General features: G+C 40.5%; 3 protein-coding genes and 1 pseudogene across 3 annotated transcripts; 2 read left to right on the forward strand and 2 right to left on the reverse strand.

The window, feature by feature from the left end:
* Window positions 1-2,226: 2,226 nt before the first annotated feature.
* On the forward strand, window positions 2,227-3,592 carry LOC104446404 (TMV resistance protein N-like). The gene is made up of 2 exons (XM_039311890.1): window positions 2,227-2,436; window positions 2,679-3,592. The coding sequence occupies exon 2, from the start codon at window positions 2,788-2,790 to the stop codon at window positions 3,526-3,528; it is 741 nt and encodes a 246-aa protein (XP_039167824.1). The 5' UTR covers window positions 2,227-2,436; window positions 2,679-2,787; the 3' UTR covers window positions 3,529-3,592.
* Window positions 3,593-15,606: 12,014 nt separating this feature from the next.
* On the forward strand, window positions 15,607-17,676 carry LOC120293321 (ribulose-1,5 bisphosphate carboxylase/oxygenase large subunit N-methyltransferase, chloroplastic-like). The gene is made up of 5 exons (XM_039312416.1): window positions 15,607-15,652; window positions 15,915-16,123; window positions 16,238-16,363; window positions 16,651-17,055; window positions 17,575-17,676. Exons 2-5 carry the CDS (start codon window positions 15,932-15,934, stop codon window positions 17,662-17,664), a joined length of 813 nt encoding a protein of 270 aa, XP_039168350.1. The 5' UTR covers window positions 15,607-15,652; window positions 15,915-15,931; the 3' UTR covers window positions 17,665-17,676.
* A 1,044-nt stretch (window positions 17,677-18,720) lies between these two features.
* LOC120293354 lies at window positions 18,721-19,874 on the reverse strand (annotated as a pseudogene).
* LOC120293724 (rhamnogalacturonan I rhamnosyltransferase 1-like) lies at window positions 19,765-20,796 on the reverse strand. The gene is made up of 2 exons (XM_039313450.1): window positions 20,501-20,796; window positions 19,765-19,978 (listed from the first exon to the last, which is right to left on the reverse strand). The coding sequence occupies exons 1-2, from the start codon at window positions 20,794-20,796 to the stop codon at window positions 19,765-19,767; spliced, it is 510 nt and encodes a 169-aa protein (XP_039169384.1).
* Between the last annotated feature and the right edge of the window lie 2,382 nt (window positions 20,797-23,178).

Here is a 23,178-nt window from a genome sequence, read left to right on the forward strand (position 1 = left end):
CGGTCTTGGTCATGATAAACTACAATATTGTCGTGTGTAGAGTGTATTGTTGTCTGATGTTTATAGACTTCCTGTGTGCCTCTGTGAGAGAAAGAGCGAGAGTGAGCGATGGATTGGAGGGAGAAAGCTTTGATGGGGATAATACTGGCAGTTCTGATTCTGTCTCTCACATTCGGTCCGATTTGGTCCATGGCGTTCCTGATTCTGTTCGGACTGATTGCTCGTAGAGTTAATAATAAAGAAGAGACGAGAGAAAATGCAGCTCCTGCAGTTGATGCTTCAGTTGATCCTCCAGCAGGTGCTCCGGTTCTTGAAATTGTTTATAAGTGTGCTAGGATTCCTGCACCTCCTGCAACTCCTGTGATTCGTGCGGCTTCTGTCGTAGCTCGAGCTGCATCTAATTGTCTTGAAAGAAAGAAGAGAAGAAAGCCAGTTAGTTTTCTCTACGTCTTTGGGATTTGTATTGTTACTTCAAACTTCTTTTACATTATTATGGTGGAATCAGTCCTCGGCTTGTAGTTCGACCCAACAAATGCTAAAAATCGGGAAGAATTACCAAAAAAGTCATAAACCTATTGCATCTGAAGCCATCCAGTCTAAACTTTCTTTTTTGGCCAATTTAGTCTAAACCTTTATAATTGTGCCAATTCAGTCCTTCCGGCCAAAATTGCCGGCCGGAGCCGACGTGGACGCCGAGCCGGAGAGGCTGGCCGGCGAGCAATTTTTTTAATAATTTTTAATTTTTTCGAATTTTTCATTTTTTCGAATTTTTTTCGAATTTTTTTATTTTTTATCTCCTTCTTCTCCCTCTGGCCGACCGGCGCCGGCCAGAGGCGAGGGGCCGAGGCTGACCTCGCCGCCCCACCGGGCGAGGCTTGCCCCCGGCCACGGCGAGGCTAGCCTCGCCAGCGACGCGAGGCCGCCGTCGCCCCGGCCAGGCGAGGCTCGGCCTCGCCCAGCCATGGCGAGGCGAGCCTTGCCGGATCCGGGTTACGGCCTCGCTAGTGGCCGGCGAGGCCGCCGTCGCCGGACCGGCGAGGCTCGCCGCCATGGCCGGGCGAGGCCGAGCTCGCTTGGCCGAGCGACGGCCGCCTCGCGTCGCCGGGCGAGGTTCGCCCTCGCTTGCCACCGGCGAGGCTCGACCTCGCCATGGCCGGGCGACGGCGGCCTCGCCGTCAGCTGGGCGAGGCTCGCCTTCGCCAGTGGCCGGCGGGGGCGAGCCTTGCCAATGGCCGGCGCCGGCCGGCCGCAGGAAGAAGAAGGAGATAAAAAATAAAAAAAAAAATTCGAAAAAAATTCAAAAAATGAAAAAATTCGAAAAAAAATTAAAAATTATTAAAAAATTGTTCGCCAACCAGCTGTCTCCGGCCGGCGTCCACGTCAGCTCCAGCCGGCCAATTTTGGCCGGAAGGACTGAATTGGCACAATTATAAAAGGTTTAGGACTAAATTGGCCAAAAAAAAAAGTTTAGGACTGAATTGGCCCAAATGCAATAGGTTTAGGACTTTTTTGGTAATTCTCCCCTAAAAATCGTCTACAATGTTACGTATCTTCTTTGACATGAACAATTGAACCACTGAATTTTGAAAATCAGGAGATCCTATCCAAACTCCAAGCACTATTGACATTGTCCGCTGGGCCTGTTTAGTACCTCTGCTTTCTCCTAAAACTTAAAATATTATTTAAATTTCGGAAGCATCATGAAAAGAGTACCTGTGAATTCATGTATCAGCATGAGTGTTTCGAATTTTTTGAATATTTCGGATTGAAGAAAAGTCAAAATACACGAGCTGGAAGATTCAGGTGCAGTCCACCTGTTACGTATGGTTCGCCTCCATCAGTAGTCGGAGCCATAAGATTATTATTATTATTATTATTATTATTATTATTATTATTATTATTATTATTTTGGGCCAGATGCTACTTGGCCTGAAAAACTATGTTTACTATGTGAAGTGGTTTAGTTTCCTTTATTTGACAGGAACCATCTGCATTCAAGAATGAAGTATTCTTGAATTTTAGAGGTACAGATACTTGCAAAACAATTATGAATAACCTTTACAAAACATTGGTAGATGTGGGGATCTCTGTCCTCAAAGACGATGAAGAACTCCCCGTTGGAGAACAGATAGGGCCGGAGTTAGAAGAGGCCATCTCCTCGTCAAGGATCTCGATAGCCATCCTCTTCATAGATTATGCTTCCAGTAAATGGTGTCTCAGGGAGTTGGAACAAAAGTGGTGATCTGAACAAACTATTATCCCGATTTTCAACGATGTTAGTCCCTCCGACGTAATCTACCAGGCTGGGGATTTTGGAAGGGCCTTCAATCTACATGAGAGCACAGCAGGAGTCGACTCAGATACCATCGAAACATGGAGGGATGCTCTTCGAGATATCGGGGAATTACCCGGATATAGTGGGAAACTATATAAGGGGTAATGCTTTTACTTCTGATTTCCTTTTTCTTTCTTAGATAAATGGAAAGAAAGAAGTGTAGGATTATGTGAAATGAACCACCTTTTTAAATAAATATACATGTAATCATGTCGTTAAAGAGTGAAAATTCAACAATGCATAAGAACAGACCGTGGTTCCCCCACTTTGAATTTTGTCTACCTTTTTAACATTCTTCGTGACTTTCTTATCTTCCTCCTGCTTCATCACTTACGTTTTGCAGGTACGAGGACCAGCTCGCAAGAGAAGTTGTTGCACGTGTGGTGCGAGTGTTGAAGGGTGACCCAGCTGTAACCGACAAACCAGTTGGAATTGATCTTCATGTTCAAGAGATGATGAGAAAGCTTGGCGTTGCCCACAGCGAGGGACGAGCGAGCGAAGTGCGTGGAGAAGACATACGGGTGGTTGGAATATGCGGTGTGCCCGGTGTTGGAAAGACTACACTTGCAAAAGTTGTCTTTGACAAGACGCATGACTTATTTGATGCATGTAGCTTCCTTCCAGGTATTGATTTGAAAGAATTTCAGTTATCACGACGTATGTTGATTGCTGACCTTCAAATGCAAAAACCTGCACCACTTGAATCTTCCGATGAAGGGATTGAAGAAATGGCAAATCTATGTCGTAATGCGAAGGTTCTCATTGTGCTTGATGATGTGGATGAGGATGAACAAATTCAAGAGTTAGCTGGGAACCTTACTTGGTTTGGTCCTGGAAGTAGGATCATTGTGACAACAAGGAAAAGAGAGGTTTTAAATGCTTTCGAAGTTGGAGCTGTTGATGGTCAGACAGTTGAGGAATACAAGCTTGAACCAATGAGAGATGACCATGCCCTTCAACTCTTTCGTGAGCATGCTTTTAAAGGGGCAGCTCCCGAAGGTGTTTCTAAGTATGATTCCTTGTCCGTAGACATTGTCAAAGCTGTAGGGGTGCTTCCTTCGGATATTGTGGATCATGCTTCAAAATTAAGCTGCGATATGGATATAGATGTATGGAAGATTACCTTGGAATTATTGCAAAAACACCCAGAAGATAGGCCCTCCATTCAAAGTCCATTTGGCATCAGAGCTTGAAAATTCCATTGAAGACAACCAACTCACAAGCCCAACTCAAGGCCCATCAATTAACCAAAGCCCATTTATTATTAGACAAGACAAGCAAACGGAGTAAATTTTGGCCCATTCAAGGAGCATAGCATGATCCAACGGGTCCAACAGGGAGTTTGAATGCATTGCTCAAATCTTGATGCAATGCGAGGCTGGAGGGTTGAATTTTAAGTTTCATGTGTTTTGAATTTCCTATGTCTTTAATGCGTCTAGTTTTCGCGTGTTTTAAATTTCCTATGAGTTTAATGTTTCCTAGTTACCACTTTAAGTATGAGGCACATTCTCCATCATAAGAATTTAGAATTGAGTTTGATAATATATTGAATCTTTTTTCTCAAGTGAGTGAATCCTTCAAAAGCGGCTACAACAGATTACGCAACAAGGCTAATTCCCCTGCTACAAATAATCTGTCCTCATCCTACCAAACTCCTAAGTCGTTATGGAATGAGATCTGGAAGATTCAAACTTTTCCAAAAATTCTCTTCTTACTACGGAGTATTTGTAGCAATTCAGTCCCCTCAAAGGAAAACTTGTATAAAAGAAGAATATTACCCGATCCTACCATAGATTTGTTTATGATTGAGTATTTGAAGGTTCGGCTTATATCAACTTACCTGTCTAGGTCATTACTATATCATTTGACATGCGTCTTCAGCTGTTAATGAGAGGTTCTTACGACCTGCGAGAAAAAGCTTCTTTGCCTTGAGAAATTTTCAATTCAATAACATCATGAAGGCACAAATTCTAGATTAGACTTTCTAACGCTTTGGATGGCACAAATTGTAGGTTTTCTACAGAAAAACAGCATGAAATTTGTTCCACTATTGAATATTCTTATTGCATATATCTTGCTTCAAGTACTTTTTCAAGCCTAGTGTTTACACTTCCTTGAGGAGCAAGTTGTGGTTCAAATCTTCTCCAACTGATTACGAACAAAATTTCTTCTATTAAGCCAAAGCTTCCTATATTTGATAATGATAACTTTGGAGCGCACACAGGTTTAGCAAAAGGTTCCTGGATTGCATTGCAATCAGGAATGCATTGCGATCAGTAGCACAAGGTCTCGTTACATCTAATTTGCAAGTGCACTCCTCTCTTAATCTAAACACAGTATCATTCTTTGACCTTTAGAAACTTTTGAGAAGGAGATCTCTTTGGGTAACCATAAAGTACGCCATTTACAAAGATCACTTGCCAAGGACCAATAAGAAGAGCTTCACATTGGATAGTGAAGTAATGGCCTACTTCATAGCCGTTTACGCATTTCTCTAGTCTACTGGAGGAATTGAGAAGGAAATCCTTTCGCCCGTCGGTAATGGAACCATAACCGATTCCTTCATCATTATTAAAACAACCAAAAGGTAGTTTCAAGCCAACACCAGCAAGAGTCATGCTAGAATATACCATCTATTCTATCAGCAATGATGCTTGCTCAGTTTGCGCGAGGTGCCTGTGCCATCCCAAGCATTTGTGGACTTTTGGCTTGCTGTCATGATTTAGCTCTAGAACTTGGAATAATGAGGGGAATTTATTGTCAAAAGGAGCTAAAACATCACCTGCATGCCATGCACAATTGTCATAACTTACCTCTTGGGGAAGGGAATAGATTTAGGGCTATTGCTTAAAAAGTGAGCTTACGGTCCATGATTAGACACGAACTCTCTCAAGCCCATATCTCATGCGGCATTGAGATGTTCATAAGAATTTTGTAATAAGATTATACTAATTAACTAATTAGTGTTATTTCGATACCTAATCTTGTTTATTTTAGAAAGAAATTTTGTTAAGCAGTTTTGATTAATTGTAGACCAATCCACTAACACGCAAGATGATTATGCGGGTATGCAATAATTAAAATAATAGTTAGTAGCCAAGGAAAGTGTTTAAATAGATTGCATGGGAGAGGAAATATTTAACATTAAGGAAAAGATAATGTTAATCTAGATTGGACTAAAGAGATCAAAATAGCAAAAGCATCAAACAAAAGTAAATGTCTTTGAAGACCATCGAAGCCCTAAGGTAGAGCCCTAAGGGCTTACTGAATTTTTTAGCACACTTTAGAGTTAAGAAACTTCCATTTTTTAAGAAAATAGTTGGGAAAGTTTGTTATTAAATTTTTAAAATGAAATTCTGAATTTTCTGACTTTTTTTTTAATTTTCTAATTTTTCAATTTTTTAAATTATTATTTAAAAGACAAAACTCGAATTTTCAATATTTTCTGGAAGTTTTAATGTTCTCCGAAAGCTCTTGAATTTTCAGAATTTTTTTTGAATTTGTTATAATTTTTTGAATTCTTTAAATTTTTTTTAAAAATTTTCTTGAGATTTTTAATATTTAATATTATTATATTCAGGAAAACGGGTTTAGATCGGGTAGGCCCAATCCGACCCATTGACCCGACCTAAACCTAGATTCAACATTGTCGGATTTTTTATTTTTGGGTCGAAAACACTGTCGGATTAAAAAGATAGAAATTTTTCGTTTTTTTTTCATTTTTTATAATTTTTAATAATTTTTTTCTTTCTTTTATCTTTTCCTCACTTCGTACTTTTCCTCCACCTTCTGCTCAACGCTTCTTCCGAAGCCAACTTTTGACATTTTATAGTTTTTTTTATGTTTTTGTTTTGCTTTTTCCTTTTTCATCCCTTTTGGTCTTCATCCCCAGGAATTTTTCCTCTCCCGAGTGTCTTCTTTTTCCTTTTGTCTTTTCCACTTTTACACTTTCTTTTTCTTTTTATTTCTTCTTTCTGCCCATCCTCTTCTTCTTCTTCGATGGTTTCCTCCCACGCCCGAAATTGGCCCCTCCTTCCGATACCTCCATCGCCGAACGCCCAACCTATTCTCTCACGCCGAGCCCTATAAACAAAGCAGCAGCTGAGCTCGTCGCTTGCCGCCACCATCACTTCGTGACATCATTGCTGCCCCTTCCGAGCCGCGCACCACTTACAACCACCACACCCAGGAAACCAATGGGAGACAAATAAAACACAGCGGAAAAGATTCATAACATGCAAAACGTACTTATCCGCGTTGAACAACACATGGGAATCGGTAATGCACGCGCCTAGGCCGGCTTAGACATATCGTCGAACATGTGGTGGGCATGGAACGGAGGAACGATATCAACCCCTTTTTGTGCTCGGACTCAGCAGCAAACTTAAAAAAAAATCATCAAATGGGCATTTGAAATTAACCACATTAGCCCCCAGAAGCCCAGTACGCGTGTGACTAACGGGAGGAACAAAACTCAACATCCTATCCTACCAAAATAGGACGGAGCAGCGGGGGGTTCACAGGAAGAGGCTTTTAAAATGAGAGATCTACTCGACTTCGTCAGCGGCCACGGGAGAGAAAAACTCGAAATGGATCGAGTGATGACTGGCCATCCCACGGTGTTCCCGAAGCGAGATCCTCGGGAAGGCGACGCAACTCGACACAAATCAAAAAGCTACGCACAAGACCTACTTGGTTCGGGGGAAGCACTGCAAGGACGGCGCTTGACGAACGGACTCTGGCGACGGTCGACCACCCTCTCGCGCTCCCTCACTATCTGGTTCTCTCCCCCTCACTCGCTTAAACCCTCCCCAGCTCTTCCAATTTCTCTCCCTCTGTAGCTCGAACCCCCAAAAGAACCGGCAGGCGCGCATGGCCCCTGCCACCGCCAGCTTGCCGGCCGGACTGATTCGACCCGCGGATCACGCCGCCATCTGCTTCATGGCGATCCCCTATTTCCTCTGCTCGTACCCTTGGCATGAGGGGAGGAAGATGACCTGCACGGGGGCCGGCCCAAGCGCAAAAGGGAGAAAAGGTAAAGAGATAGGTGGGCGAGCCCACGCAAGAAGAAAAGCCCTCTATTCGGCCCCATTCGATTTTTCTTATACCTTTTAATGAAATTTTTTACTTTTTACTTTTTTTTTTTTTTTAATTTTCAATTTTTGTTTTAGTTTTTTTAAAATTTTTAATTTTAATAATTAGTGATAGTTGCTCCTAATGTTTATGCGCAATGGATTTTAATAAAAACATACGCGATGCATTTTAATAAAAGTTATTTATTTTACTCTTTACTTCTTTTTTTTCTTCCTAAATAAAATAGTAAAATTTAGGTGTCAACAACAATTATGCATTGACGCTGCTGTGTGAAAAGTAGTTTCTAGGTGAAGATCACTCCACCTCTGTTTGTCCATGTATTTGTCCGTTTACTCTTGATAAACAAAACTATCATTATACCCTTGGCATCTGCAATTTAACTCCAACTTACGCAATTGGGGGCCGATTATTTAACTGCTCGAACCACATATCCTCTTAAAAATTGGAATTCAGTGCAATCTAATTGCTGTATGAAGTGAATCATTATGTAATAGCATAGACTTGTTTTGAACTAGTAGATTCTACTTTTAAGCACCACCTACAGTGAGCAAACCATGACAATAGACATTATTGTGTGATGATTGAGCATATATCCTTACGTCCCCCACGTTTATTGCAATGACATGCCTAGAACACAGCATGCAATCCAGCGTTCTCAGCAAAAACCACTGTGGAAGGATTACCATCACGATTTCATTGGCAGCCACGGGTTATGGATTCTCATATTAGGCAACCAATCTGGTTCTATACTGCGGAAAATGGCTTTTTTTCTTTCTTTTTTGGTATCCTGTCATTTGAAGGTAAACTAGAAAAGAGATCAGGTGTGAAGCTCAAGATCATACTTTGATCAAAGCATTATTACAAAATTATATAGGTTGTGTTCACTCCCATTATAGTGACGACTTGGTAAAGAGGAATGACAAAGCACTTTTCAAAACGTCTGTTACCAGCAATAGAAAGAGTGAAAAGATGAGGAGATGAAAAGATGATGCGAAGGTATAACACCCAAGGAAGAAAGGTGGGAATGCAGAAAGAACAACACTGCATTATCCCCACATCCTGCGATGTGTATCTTCGCATGCATTTATTTTGTTTCTTCTCCATCAATAGGCATAATTATCGATCTAAATGAGAGATTCAAAAAGTTCTCCAAAATCGCACTTTTAGTTCATTCTTTTAACTCTGCTTTAAACTGATATCCCTAAGATATCTCCTCTCATATGGGGATTTTAGGTTTGCTATGGTAGGCAAAAATTGAGAATCCTAGACAATTTCAAGTGACTAGATGATCCTATAGATTGGTTGCAGGCTAATGTAAATTTTGGTATGTTACATTGTTGATTTAGTTCTTGAACATTCTATAAATTTATCGATCATATGATAGATCTGTGCAAGGGCATGCTTCTCACGACTTATATTTGTATGAGGGAAATTGAAATCTAGTCATATTTGAGTGAAATTCGTTGATGCTACTACAATAATCCTGGTTGAGGCATCGGGTTTGTCTCTGATTCAAAGTCAACTTTCATGCTTTTGGACTTCGGTCTGTCCAAAGAACATCTTTTTTGTAATGCATGCAACGAATATGGCCTTTTGGTGAACAGTCAAGCGATTCTCTACACCGTCTAACTTGAATTTGGCACATCCTATATTTTCGGCTTTAATATGTCAAGCAATGTTTCCTGTAAAGGACACTCGTAGACAACCAACTCAATCAAAAACTCTAGCTTGATAAGGCCCTCAACAACCTGCAGCTTGGAGCACGCATAGACGCACAAATGTTGAATGTTATTCAAGCCCGATATACCACTTAACTTTTATATAGCTTTGCACCCTTCTATGCAGAAGTACGTTTTCCCAGTGCTTCACTCAAAAGTTTTTTTAAGTTCTTTAAAGCATTGGCAAGAAATACTCCTAGTGCACAAAAGGTTGACTCGCTCAAAGAAGACTTGGATTGATTAAGGACCCCAAGAGATCTTAACTCATCGCATCCTATCATTTTAATTGACCCACAGGCATCCATTGATCCAGTAATCATAGCATACCAAGAAGCTCAGTCTCAATCAGCTAGATGCAATTGATTACTGCCAGTGTCCTTAAGCTAGATGGCATTAATAATCTCTCAAGGTGACATGCAGTCAACTTAAGTGCTCCATCGACTTAAATGTCTTGCTATCGACATTAACCAGGAGTTAAACTGGACATAATTATCAAGTTGCACAGTGGCGATCCTCTCAAGTTGAAATTTTGAAGGTCTAAAGAAAGTAAAGAAAGGCGGTAGCTGCATAAGGGGTTGCAAGTCTAGTCTACACAAAGCAATATTTTTTGGAAGAGAAAGGGACCCAACTCTATAGGCGGTGCGCCGATATTGAGAAGACACGGCTCCAACTTCTTCGGTCTAGATAGTCTTCCAGTCCATCCCAAGTCATTTGTGTGCATTAGGTCTAATACTGGTTGACATTTAGAGCCTTGGATAGGACCAACTCTACCAAATTCATAAGCTTTGAGAGATTTAGGACTACCTGCAGTGAGTAAGATTTAACACGTAAGCAGACTAAACTTAATGGAAGCTCAGCCAACTCTTCAATCACATCACACCATGTCGAGCCAACCATTGAGCGGTGAGAAAGCATGCAAATTGGACGGGCAAGTTTCTAAAGCCACAAATTTCAGGGATCTTTAAAGCTTACCTTTTGCATTTTGGCTAGTTCTAGCCCTTGATCTCATCAACCTTCTTAAGAGCTTCCTACCATGATTCTACAACGTAAAGAAACTTGTTCTAGTGTTCAAGTATGGCCATCTAGTATAAGGGGGCTCAACATCATCAGGCTCCACATCATCAAAAATGGGTAGGATCTGTTTTTTCCCCTCTGACATGTAAGAAACTTAGTTTTCGTCTTCCTCGTGGCTTCTTGTGTTTTGCTTCTCATAAGTTCTCTTGTTGAAAAGTTGCCACAACGACATCTTTGAATTTTGATGGCTCAAAAAGAGACAGTACAATGCAGCACAAGCAAATGATGTCGAGTTCATATGGCTTACTATGAAAGGGTAGTACTTCACTTTCCATAGGCAGAGGAAGAATGTAATAACCTCATCATCAAATGAAGAACTTCCACACATATAATTCAGATGATGTGCACATCAACATCAATAATGGACAAGGAACGGCAGAAATAAACACAGCTCACACATTTTAACTCTGCATAAGCAAGTGATGAGAGTCTGGGAGCTGCTGGCAAAAGGAACTAAATTAGAATAAACACCACAATAGAAACTTAGTTGCTGATGTATTTGCATTTGAATCAGTGGTCTGCCATGGTTAATATTTGGTCCAGAAGTTCGATTCCTGCTTCCAAGCAAAAGAAATCAAGAACCTGGATGCATAATTGGTCAGATACTCTACTCCTAAACAATTAGAGCCGAAAAGTAGGTATGATGCATATCAACTGCATTTATTAACCATGTTCACCAATTGCAGAGTTTCGAGTAATTGGAACAATTCAAGTTTTTGCTTTTTTTTCTTCCACGAAGCAAAACTTCAGTGAAATAACAATAGTTGAGAGGAGGATGACTGTATCCAAGTTATAGAATGGCTATAATAGTCCTCATGGACCTGATCTTATCAGTATATACCTGAGTAGAAGCACATGAAGATGTGCATGTCCGTGTGGACACATATTTGAATGCCTTGGAACATAAATCATCCATTCACAATAATTCAGCTGAAATTTACAAATAAGCAATGTGGTTGATATTTTAAATAAATTAAATTACAATAGTTTTAATACTAGCTTAAGACATGTGCCTGAAATGATCGAATAGTGATCTTCCTAGTGACTATTGAAGATATTATTAATCCCTCGGATAGTGCTGTTGATGTTAAAAGGTCTCATTTACTTCATTTCTAAATTTCTGTATCACCACACTAACGTGAAATATACAGAATCATTGATGACATGAAGTCTAATAGCCTGGACAGGGAGAAAAAACAGGACATAACTAGAGACAATATGCATACCAGTAGGAGCGAGGATGATGTTGTTACTTTTAAGACGACAAGAGATGAAACAATACTAAATTTGTCAAACGAGGCCAAAGAAGAGAGAACTAGCATCCACTGAGAACATTGCCTGAGAACTTTGATACCGCAAGATTACCATCAAAAGGTGAGACGCAGGTACCTAACAGCTTTGATACCGGAAGGATCTGTGATATCTTCAGTTTCGTGGGGATATATCAAGCTCATTTGCACATTTACTCATAAAAAAAATGAAGTTGGTATTTATGCAAAACAAAACCACTAATCACGCCGAAGTCCAGAAATTTCACCTTTGCAAGCGCATCCCTTATCCCTATACTAGATTGGCTTTGTGCAATAACTAACATTTGACTTGAACACATATATTAAATAGACTTGCACCCCCACTTGCACCCGGGTCCGTGCAATGCCAATGTCAAGGATAACATCCCACACAAAACCATAACTTTTGGAGAAGTGGATATATTATATGTTAAAAGTTTCGTGCATATACAGCTCCACAAGGCATTGCATTGCCAATCTCAAACCACAAAACTTGTCTAATGAGTAGTAACACGACAGAAAATCACCACAGGCACCATTAGCCATATCAGCAATTTTAGCGAATAATGGAAGGACTCAATAGCCCATATCATTAAATTCTAGATTAAATTAGTTTAGTTCTCTAGACTTGTACCCCTTTTTTTCAACTGCATCATACTTTTTCTCTTGCAATCAACTCCGCTAACTTGCTTGATTTATGAATTTGATCCTTTTGTGACCACCACTACTTGCGCCTTTAAACATTAAGTCATCATGTTAAGTGGACTCACTTAAATGATGTGACCAAACACATCAACGACAAAGTGAAGTCTACTTTTTCGGCTTTCACATAAAGAGTAGTAAGTAAACACTTCAATCATATCATCAAAATGTACTCAATCGAGAAAAACTTAAAAACGAGGAGAAAAGAAAAATAAAATACCAGCAAATGGCATACGAACGGTACATTAGGCAACCGATTTCTTGGTAAAGTGCCATCAGCATTCTCTCTCTCTCTCTCTCTCTCTCTCTCAACAGAGTGCAAACAATTCAGCTATCCATGATTTGATGGATAAAATAACCAACTATAAGGCACTAAGGCGGTGCAAACCCATGTGCAAAAAGAGCCCAAAAAGTAAAAGCCATATACAAACAGCTCAAAACCAAAAAGGTGCTCAAATACAAGATGATTATGGACCATGTCAACCAAGGAAGGCACTTACGTCCATACAAAGTCTCCACTACACCAAATGTGGATAATTTCAACCCAATTTTCAATAAAAATAGAAATGAAAAATTATTCTCCATCAAAATCTCTCTTGTTCCAATAATTGAAATCAACCAAAAGAATTATTAAATTTATGTCTCAAAGTTTAACTCGCATACGATATTGTCTTTCTTTTTTGTGAGACGTTTGCTCTTAGGCTTCGCACACAACCTGTTGAGTTGCTTATTAGCCCACGATGGGATTGGCCACCCCTCTTGATCACTCCAGTCCACATTATTAAGATATCCAATGTATTATATCGTGGCAAACTCACCTCATTCCTTGAGGAGCTCAAATACAAAATGATTATGGACTATGTCAACCAAGGTACTTACATTCATACACAAGTCTCCACTACACCAAACAAGGATAATTTCAAGCTAATTTTCAATAAAAATATAAATGAAAGATTGTTCTCCATCAAAATCTCTCTTGTTCCGCCCCATTGAAATCGACCAAAAGAATTGTTAAATTTATGTCTTGAGTTTGAGCCATGTACAATATTATCTCTCTTTTTTGTGGGACGCTTGCTTGTAGGCTTCACCCACAACTTGTTGAACTGCTTATTAGCCTATGTCGAGATTGGCCACCTCCTCCTGATCACCCCTGTCCACATTGCTAAGATGTCCAATGTATTATATTGTGGCAAACTCACGTCCTTCCCTGAGGTAAGCACTCCTTTTCTTTTCATTTTTTCCTATTTTCCTATTTTGTAGCATATTTTTATTCTTTTATTTGTCATCAATTTTTGTCTTTTTCACATTGAATTGATGGCAAATAAAAAAATAAAGATGCCAAAAGATTAGAAAAATAAAGAAAAAAAAATGAGTGCCTACTTTGAGAAAGGAGGTGAATTTGCCAATATAGAATGCAAGCAAGATCTTAGTGATGTCGATTTAGGTGATCCTAAAGATAGCCAACGCCAACATTGGCGAATAACCAATAGCGAATGACGTAGTTGCAGGCAAAGTGCATGGGCGGGCAATATAGAGAGGGGACTTACTATATATCCAAGCAAAATGAAAATTGTTCATGGGCTTTATATTTATTTTCCTCTTGCATTTGAAAAGGTCTGCACAATCAGTTTCCATTTTCATTACATTTTTTGTATTTCTTATTCATTTTTTACTTCTTACAATCTATTCTTTATTATTATTTACTATTTTTTAAGAAAGAGGACACGGACTGAGCTTGGTCCGAACATAAACTGTACTGGGAACTCGCGAATCTGAGCCGGGGACATAAATGGGCTTATTATACCAGTCCATTTTAATCCTAACCTCACCAAACTGAATCGCAAATATATAACCATACTAAACCCATTTTTTATTATGTCGTAACCAAGCCCCTTTTGGACTATAATCACAAGAAGCGCACACTAAGTACATTTTTAATTATAACAAGGCCATTTTCCATTCTCTCTTTCTCTCTATTTTTGTGTGTATTTATATACACACATATATCTTTTTTTCCTTCTTATTCACAAAATCGAACATACTTACTTATTCATCTATTCTAAATAAATGCAAGAAAGATCAATGTTCAAGCCGTACGTTGTTGTCAACTTCCTTTGGCCGTCCGCCACCATCTCAACTACCAATCATTCAATACTCATACGCACAGCCGCAGCATGATCAAAACGACCAGATAAAAAGGAACGCCGTGAACAAACCGGCACCAATGAGTTCAGAGATTAGAATTGATGCTGTCATTTTGGAATTACCTCCTCTCCAACCTCTGCGAACGCAGCAGGAAGACGCACCAACATAGGGTGGAAACTAAACAAAAGGATATGATCAGATTCAATCTTGGCAACAGCGAAATCTCAGTGAAATCGTGCCGAGCAATCAATACGCACTCGAAATAATCCAACAATCAGAAACACAAATCTAATGTGAACTCGGTTCAAGAATTTCGTGTCGAACATATGGTGTGTGCAATCGATCGTGTCAACAGAGGATTCGATATCTGATCTGCGGTAATGTTTAGAGAATCGAAATCGGAAACTGTGGAAGAGCTTCAAACTGGGTGTCACCGCGCGAGAAAATATTAGGTACGTGAGACGTTCCAGCCTGGCAAACAAGAAGGGCGCTCAGAGGACGACACGTGTCCTCTCCGTCTCTCTCCCCGTTCTCCTCTCTCTCCTCTCTGTCTCTCTCCCCTCCGCCTCCGCTGGTTGCTTCCATCGCCCCCCCACCCGACGCCGACGCTCCTCCGCCTCCCTCTCGCGACGTCCGCTCTGCTCTCTCTCTCCCCCTCCGCGAAGTCGTGCCTCTCTTCCGGCGAAACGACGAGCTCGACGGCGCCGGCGACGGCGACGAAGCAGAAGACGGAGACGAAGAAGCAGAAGCGCGCGCGCTCGGGGTTCTGGACCTTATCCAAGAAGACAGACACGCGATCCACAACACAAAAATGTCCACTGTCTTCTTTTCCGTCTCTCCACCCTCTCCTTCATTCCCTCCTCAATTCCATTTCAAACCCTCAAGACCACCCTCAAAGGACCTCTCTTTTCCACAACTACTCGTTCCTCGCTCCATGTTGACCCCTCGAGTCCGATCCGCCATTGTCACCTTCCGTCCGGACCTTCTGGAAGTGGCTCGCCGAGGAGGGCGTGGTCTCTTCGACGTGCCCGGTTCGCCCGGCTTACGTTCCCGAAGGCCTCTGCCTCGTCGCTCGGTGAGACATTGCTCAAGATGAAGTTGTCGTGAAGGTCCCCAGGAGGTTGTGGATCAACCCGGACACCGTTGCTGCTTCAGAGATTGGCTATCGCTGCACCGACTTGAAGCCCTGGGTGGCTGTCTCTCTCTTCTTGATAAAGGGAGAAGATGAGGGGCAACTCGCCGCGGCGGTTCTATATTGATATATTGCCGGAGCGAACCGACTCGACATTGTATTGGTGGGTTTCGTGTTTGCTTTGCGAATCCTATAAAAAATTTAAGACTTGTTATTAATTCTATTGGATAGTCTAAGATTGTGGAGTGGTTAGTTGTGTGCTTCTGTTTTCTGGTTCCAGGGCAGGTGAGAAGAAGAGCTTGCAGAGATAAAAGGTCCGCGTGGTTTCTCCATCGCAGACGTCCCTTGCTCTATGTGCCTTTGTTTAATTGCCTTGTCTCTGGATATCAACGAATGAACCTTTTCTTTTTCGCGGAATCATCCAGGAACCTTACCATTGCGGATGACCAGGGAGATGAAAGAGCGTGTAGAGAGTCAATACCATAAAGTAAAAGAAGAAATCATATTGCAGCATGAGCAGCTGTTTCCATCTTCTATTACGCTGGATGGGTTTCTTTGGGCATTTAGCATGCTGAGATCAGGGGCATTCTCTCACCTTAGGGGCCAACTTGTTATGCTTCCACTTGTGGATTTAGTAAGTCAATCGATCTTTCCTATTCTAAATCGATAATGAACTTGTCTGCATTTCTTTCGGGCTTAAACAGCCTGCCAGAAAATTTATGAATTCCATATTATTTACATGCATCAGATTAACCACAGCGCTAGCATAACGAGAGAAGATAATGCAGAGGAGATTAATGGACCAGCAGGTCTTTTTTCTTGGGACCTCCTTTTCTGTTTGAAGTCAACAATGCCTGTCAAAGAGGGTGAGCAGGTAAACCTCTTAAGCCTGTTGAACTTATTCAGTAATTGATGATCCACTTGACATATTACGAATATGATATCACTCCAACACACCGCATATCTTTTTCCCTGTCAGTCACAGAGAAATGAATCTTAATCTAATTGAACTGTAGTAATTAACAAATTGATTACCTGTCGAGAAATCCCCAGAGGTCGAGAAAGTTTCATTTGATTACCCAGAAATGGTATTGCACAAGCCTCATCCGGTAGGGCAGTGATTTGTGACCATTCATTGTGACTAACAGAATCCTGGGACAGGTTTTCATCCAGTATGGATTAAAGAAGAGCAATGCTGACTTGGCTTTTTATTATGGGTTTGTGGAACCAAATACCAATCGCGACTCGTACACACTTACATTCAACATATCTGAGTCGGACCCCTTCCATCCGGAGAAGCTTGATATTGCAGCAGCCAATGATTTGGGTGAGACAGCATACTTAGATATTTTTATGGACCGTCCCCTTCCACCAGCAATTCTTCCATATCTGCGGCTTGTGGCACTTCAAGAAACAGATGCATTCCTCCTGGAACCTGTCTACAAGAAATCTATCTGGAAAACTCTAGAATTACCGGTTAGTCATGTGAACGAGGAGCTGGTATGCAAGATGGTCATAGATGCCTGTGAATCAGCTCTTTCAGGCTACCGCACCACAGTTGAACAGGTACATGTAACGTTCTGATTTCCACTTGGGTAATTTTGTAAGGATGGTTTCTCCTGGGGAATTGGTTTGGTTGGGCTTCGCTGAACCATACGGGGTTAAAATGGCCTAGCTGAGAGTTCTTTAGCATGTCGTCTCTATCCTGAAATCAATCATGGTAGTAAACTTTTTTGGTAGCTAAGGGTATGATAATCTCATGTTTGTTAGTCTCAATGCCAAATGTGGCAAAATGTTTTAGATTGTCGGAATTAGCCAAGTCATTTAACAGTTCTAGTATTTGCAGAGCGTTCACATTTCCCGATCTAAGCCCAGTGAAACTAAAAGTAGGGAAGTCTAAGAAAATGAAGCGCTAAAACCTCTGTCAATGATCACATTTGTACATATCTATGCATCTTTTTGTCTCTGCTGCAAAAAGTTTGGCAACTCTTAGATCAGATTATTTTGTTTTCTCCTGAAAGCTGTAGAAGCAAATCCCACCTAATTGCTCTATGCTTTCCCCCATTCAAATGCAATGACTTGCAGGACGAGAAGCTAATTCAGGAAGGAAACCTTGGTTACAAACTTGAGATAGCCGTGAGGGTTAGAGTAGGTGAGAAGCGGGTGTTGCAGTAAATTGAGGGTATTCTCAAGGAGAAGGAAGCTCAATTGGATAAAGCTTGAGTATTACCATGAGAGGAGATTGAAGGAGCTTGGTCTGGTTGGCGAGGAAGGCGAAACTTATTGCCAGCCTAAGAAGGATTCTATACCCACCTTATAGAGCCAGTACGCAAGTTTAATCTTGCCGTTGCCTTGAGGTTGTTTTTAAAAGTAAAAAACAAACTGTAGAAACATTTTCCTACTTCCAGAGTATGCAAGGGATGGTAAGCAAAATTAGTGTATTTATCTGTTGTATCGAGTCTTAAACATTACAGACTCAGTTTAGATGGATCGACAATTTGTGTACCGTACTCTGGCGAGTGAGTTCCAATTTGGATGAAGTTCTGAGGGAACAAAAGAAACTAGAGGGATTTGTATTAGTTTTGCCAATTTTCATTAAGTAGGCAAAGAACTAAACTTCTGCAGTTCTGTTTGTATCGTGGTTCGTGGCATTGCTTTGCCAGAAGAAACGATCACTGGTACGGTACGTAAATCGACCAAATCTCTTTGAAGAGCACATTAAGTTGCATCACTGTGTCCCTACAAATTTGTGATCACAGGGTGCGCTCTCTTACTTCCATGTAACGGTCAAAAAGTGAAGCTCAAAGAAATGTTGCTTTGCCGAATGTTGCGACCCCCATATAAATTTAGGTTTGGCTTCGTTTACTATCTTACTCAAAACCTCACTAATGAGGTTAAGAAATAAAATTGAAATGAACTTGCAGATGTCTCTCAAGTCATCATCTCAATGGATCCTTAACCAACCAAATTTATAGACATGAACCAAATAAGCTTTCATTTTGCGTTATCACAAAAAGGGCAATATGTACACTCTCACTTTCAGGGACTTCTCAACAGATTACAATCGTTAACTATGGACAAGAAAAAATGATGAATTTATCTTTGTAGTTGCCCTAGAAAGAAGACAAGAATTCTTTGCTGGCTGCTGCTTGTTAGGCTCTCGGGCATTTGCTTATCATGGTCAAACAAAAAACCATTCACGATGATGAAAGCAGAGCAGCTCGCACAACAAACTCAAAGAGTGTCTTCATATCTTAATGTAAGGAAAACTAATGCAGCTATGCCGCGCACTGCAACTTTTGTAGAGATCAACTTGAATCCCAAGCCTGTGAACATATCGTACAGAACATGTTCAGATGATAATTTAGTTGATCATCGCCGTCAATCAATTAGAGACTTCACTGGAGTTCCTCTTGCCCGGGCCTAGCAAATCATCACAGTCACATTGCTCGCAAAGGCACTCCGGAGGATTTGCATAGAAGTAATCCTCCTCCTTGGGCTTATCGACAATAACTCTACAATGACTTGGCTGTCCCATCTTCTTCTCATGTGCCATACGTACAGCAACTTCAAAATCATTCTGTGAAAGTGTGATACAAATCCAGTAACACCACAAGCTTTTTACGATCTAAGAGAACAGTTCTCTTAAATCCAAGATATCTGCAGAAAAATGTCACAGTTTGCACACAGCCTTTTCAAAGAAAATTGGATAGGTCTAATTTATTTGTCTTGTTCTTCCAAGGGAAATAATGGAAGAACATCAATCAAGTCGACAGCTTACCTGCGGTGACCTTCCACAAGTTTTGCCATATTTCCATCATATGTGGGGATGAAAGTATTGCTGGCTATTGATACCATAAAATCTAGAGCCGCCATACCATAAAATCTAGAGCCGCCATTTGTGACGAGTGATTATGGAACTGCTGCAACTCCTTTGGATCCAGCGGCATCTCCTTTTTAACCTGACATAAAAGTAAAATCTGTGAAAAAAGATAGAAGAACTAAGTGTCAGATTACATGGAGATGGACTCATCCCAGTGCCAATTGCAAAGCATCAATAGATGTTCTAATACACGCTCCAAGCATTAGCAGCCACTAAAGCATCCTTTTATATACACTGTCTACCGTTCTTGGATCATTTTTACATACGCCCTCAAGGTGAAAATGGAACTTTTTAACATTCTCCATTACGATTTTCACCTTCAGAGAGTTCAACACCGCTAGCATCAGAAGATGTTGGTCACTGAATTAGAAATATAACAGCACATTAATATGTTAACTCACAATCCATGGAAATGCAGCCCTCCATGTGGCTAATCTCCGTTCGCTGCCATAGATTTCTCCAGATGCAATGTAAATCTGCGTGTCTTTGTCAAAACCTAGTGCCTGTAAAACTAACGATGTCTCTTCCGGAGTCAGAGGACACAGACCTTGTGATCTCCTTTCCTCATATACAATCTCTTTCTCCCTCCACCAGGGGAATGCATACCTGAATGAAAAGCACAATTCATGTGGCCACACATTTTACATATGAGAAACAAGAAAAACAGATAAATTGATGAAATAAAAGGATGACATACATCTAATGCCACATTCCTCATATTCAATCAAGCTTACTTTTGCCCAGATGCGACACCTAGAGCTTCAGAGCTAAAGCCACAGGATTTGACTAAAATGTAGCATAGGCCATGGAATATATTAGAGTTCCATCTCAGGGTAAAGTCACATGAACTTAAAGACTTAAAAAACATATCCCTTCCTAGAGCGAAATATCAGATAAGTAAGTACAGAGAAATGTACAAAAACTTCATTGACTTTCCCTTAAATACAATGTGCATCTCTAGTTAAACTAGATTTTACACCTTCGTTCAAGAACCTATAATTTGCACCTTGAGGTTTCAAAAGGCTCGTGATTTTTCCTTGAGGCATAAGTAGCACAACATCAGCTGATTAAGTTAAATGAAAATTATTCCAATGACAAACAATAAAGCAAGCACATGTCAAGACAAACCTCGTTCGCTTGAGCTCTTTAACTTCTTCTGCTGTACAACCTTGGGTGCATCCAGAGAAAGCCAACATATCCATCTCGTATCTCAGATGCAAAGCCATGAAAGGCCCCTTATCTCGAAGGAGGTGGACTAATTTGTTCCCCAGAGCCTCGATCTGAGGAGTAAATTTTAAAGCCTGAAAGTTGACACGACATTTGAGCCTCTGAAGATCTAGTGAAATTCCATTGTTTGCCAAACAAGCATCTGTCTTATGGAAATGCACCACCTTATGCTTGCTAAATAGTGGCAAAATCTGCATGGCATAGGTAGAGGTGTTAAATGGGTTGTGCAACCCATTTATGGATCCATTTAAGCATAAATGGGTCGTTAATGGGCCGGCCTCATTTCTTAAGACACCCTGATGAGTTTTAAAAATAAAAGAACTAAAATAAATGGGTCTTAAATAGTACCCATTTAAGACTCATTTACAAACCCATTAAAGTCTGAAGATGGGTTCATCTGATTAACCCACGTCCTGCGACCTCGATTCTCCACGCCCGACTACCCCTTTTCTTTCTTTCCCCATTTTTTCTTCACGCTCGCGGAGACGAGCGAGGAAGGATGCTTGTACAGTAGAGACAAAGTTGCAGCAGCTGCGGCAGCAATTGTCAAGTGAGAATTTTGGTCGGGGAGGCGACCAGCAGAGAGGACGGGGGCGTCGTCCTCGAGGAGAAGGAATCGTTGGTTGGTTGCTCTTTAAAGGAATCGCTGGTCGTCGTCATCATCGTCGTCGTCAGTGCGGTCTTCCGATGATCTCGGGGCTTGACGGGGTCGAAGGAGGTGAGATCACGGTTCATCCCGTTTTCGTGTATGGAATGAACCTGGTCTTCTATTTCCACTGTCACTATCTCGGTAGGGGCTCTTGGCGTTTTGGGTGTCGTATCTCCGTTAAGTCGTTGCCCGCATCTCGCGAGTGCTCTTTGGTTGTTTAGTTTGAGTCGCTCTTTCCCAAGGATCTTGGCTTGGAGCTGGCCAGAGCCACGGTTCACCTCGAACTCGCCCACTAGTCGTCTCTGAGCCAGGTAGGGACTTCCTCGTTAAATGGTCACCCACACGAGCCCCTTCAGCTCCGCCTTGTTCCGTTTAAAGGACAACCCGGGCTTGGTTTCTCCGGTTCTTGAGTGTTCCATGTCCAACTGAGTTGATTTCTTTGGTGTCACAGGTCTAGATCTGAGTTCTGGCCTTAGAATGGTCAGTAACTTCTCCTCAACGCAGTGCACTCCGTGTGTTTGCAGAAATGTCTAATGGACTTTTGAAGTATGTTCAATTTAGTCCGTAGACTATGTAAAAATGTTTAATTGTGTCCTTAAACTTGAATTAATGAAAAAACAACAATAAACATTTTCATACAATTCAAAGATTAGATTAAACATATATAAAAAAATCCATGGATGGCATTGAACAAATTAAAATTTTAGGAATCACATCACACATTTGATCAAAATTCATGGATCATTTATGTCATTATCCCTTATTTGTATATGGAATCGTGCCAAATTCTTACTCACAAATTGGAATCTCCTTTTTTTTTTTTACATTTTTTTACTAAAATTTATGCTTAATATGTCAACTGATATTCAAGTGCTAACAAGGACTACTGACGACGAAGAAGTCTGAAACCGAACCCTAGACTCGTCTTTGTGTATGCTATAAAGAGTGCATATCTCAAGCAATAGTAAAGCCATAAATATCTCGAATACCCTAAATTCCTTTCATTATCAAATGAAAATGATCGTGAACTCCACAACATGTGTTTATTTTACGATTACATCCTATTTCATGCTAAGTATAATTACACTAACATCCAAAAATTTAGTTCGAGATCTCATATACAAAGCAGTAAAGTTTTGTTTAGTTTGACTTATGCACGCTTGTTGGATCTCCAACTTTCACTAACATTTCCAATCCCTAACTTTTATTGACATGATGATGCCATAATCTATTGTGTCATAATGTCGACATAATATTAAAAGGTTTGACAATTAACTATACACATTGACGTTTTATAAAAATTAGGATCAATGCAGTTTTTAGACATTTATAGAAGTACCCTATGCATCAATATAAGTGGCTTATTCTAGATTATTGGATCCACATATCTAATTTTTTCTTTGATTGTTGTTTTCCTATGCAGACTGGTAAAATAATCAAAGAATACTTTTATTAAGTTGTTGATTTTGGAATACCCATACCGTCGTATTTTGGAAGATTTATCAAATGTGATGATTCGGTTGTGAATTACCATTTCTTACTTCTAATTCTTTACTCTTATTCCTTTCCGAGTTCTTTGTTTTGATTGTCTCGTTCTTGCTAACACTAATGCTCAAGGACTTAAGCATTATGCCCGATTCTTATGCACCAACTAGCTAGCCGACGAGAGAGGTTTTTAGGTATTTTTGAAGCACATCATCACATATGTTATTACGAATTGTTGAATTCGAAGCATGGAGTTGAAGAAACTCAAAAATTGAGTCGATGAAGCGTTTTATTTATTTATTGATATGTTGTACAACATATATATTTATATAGAAATATTACCATGTGAAAGTTAAAGATAAAAAAGATAAAAAATTTATCTACAAGGAAATTGAACAAAAGACAAATCAGAAAAGATCTCGAAATGATCAACCCATTGATATTC

Source organism: Eucalyptus grandis, chromosome 5, assembly GCF_016545825.1.
Source record: "Eucalyptus grandis isolate ANBG69807.140 chromosome 5, ASM1654582v1, whole genome shotgun sequence".
Taxonomy (NCBI): domain Eukaryota; kingdom Viridiplantae; phylum Streptophyta; class Magnoliopsida; order Myrtales; family Myrtaceae; genus Eucalyptus; species Eucalyptus grandis.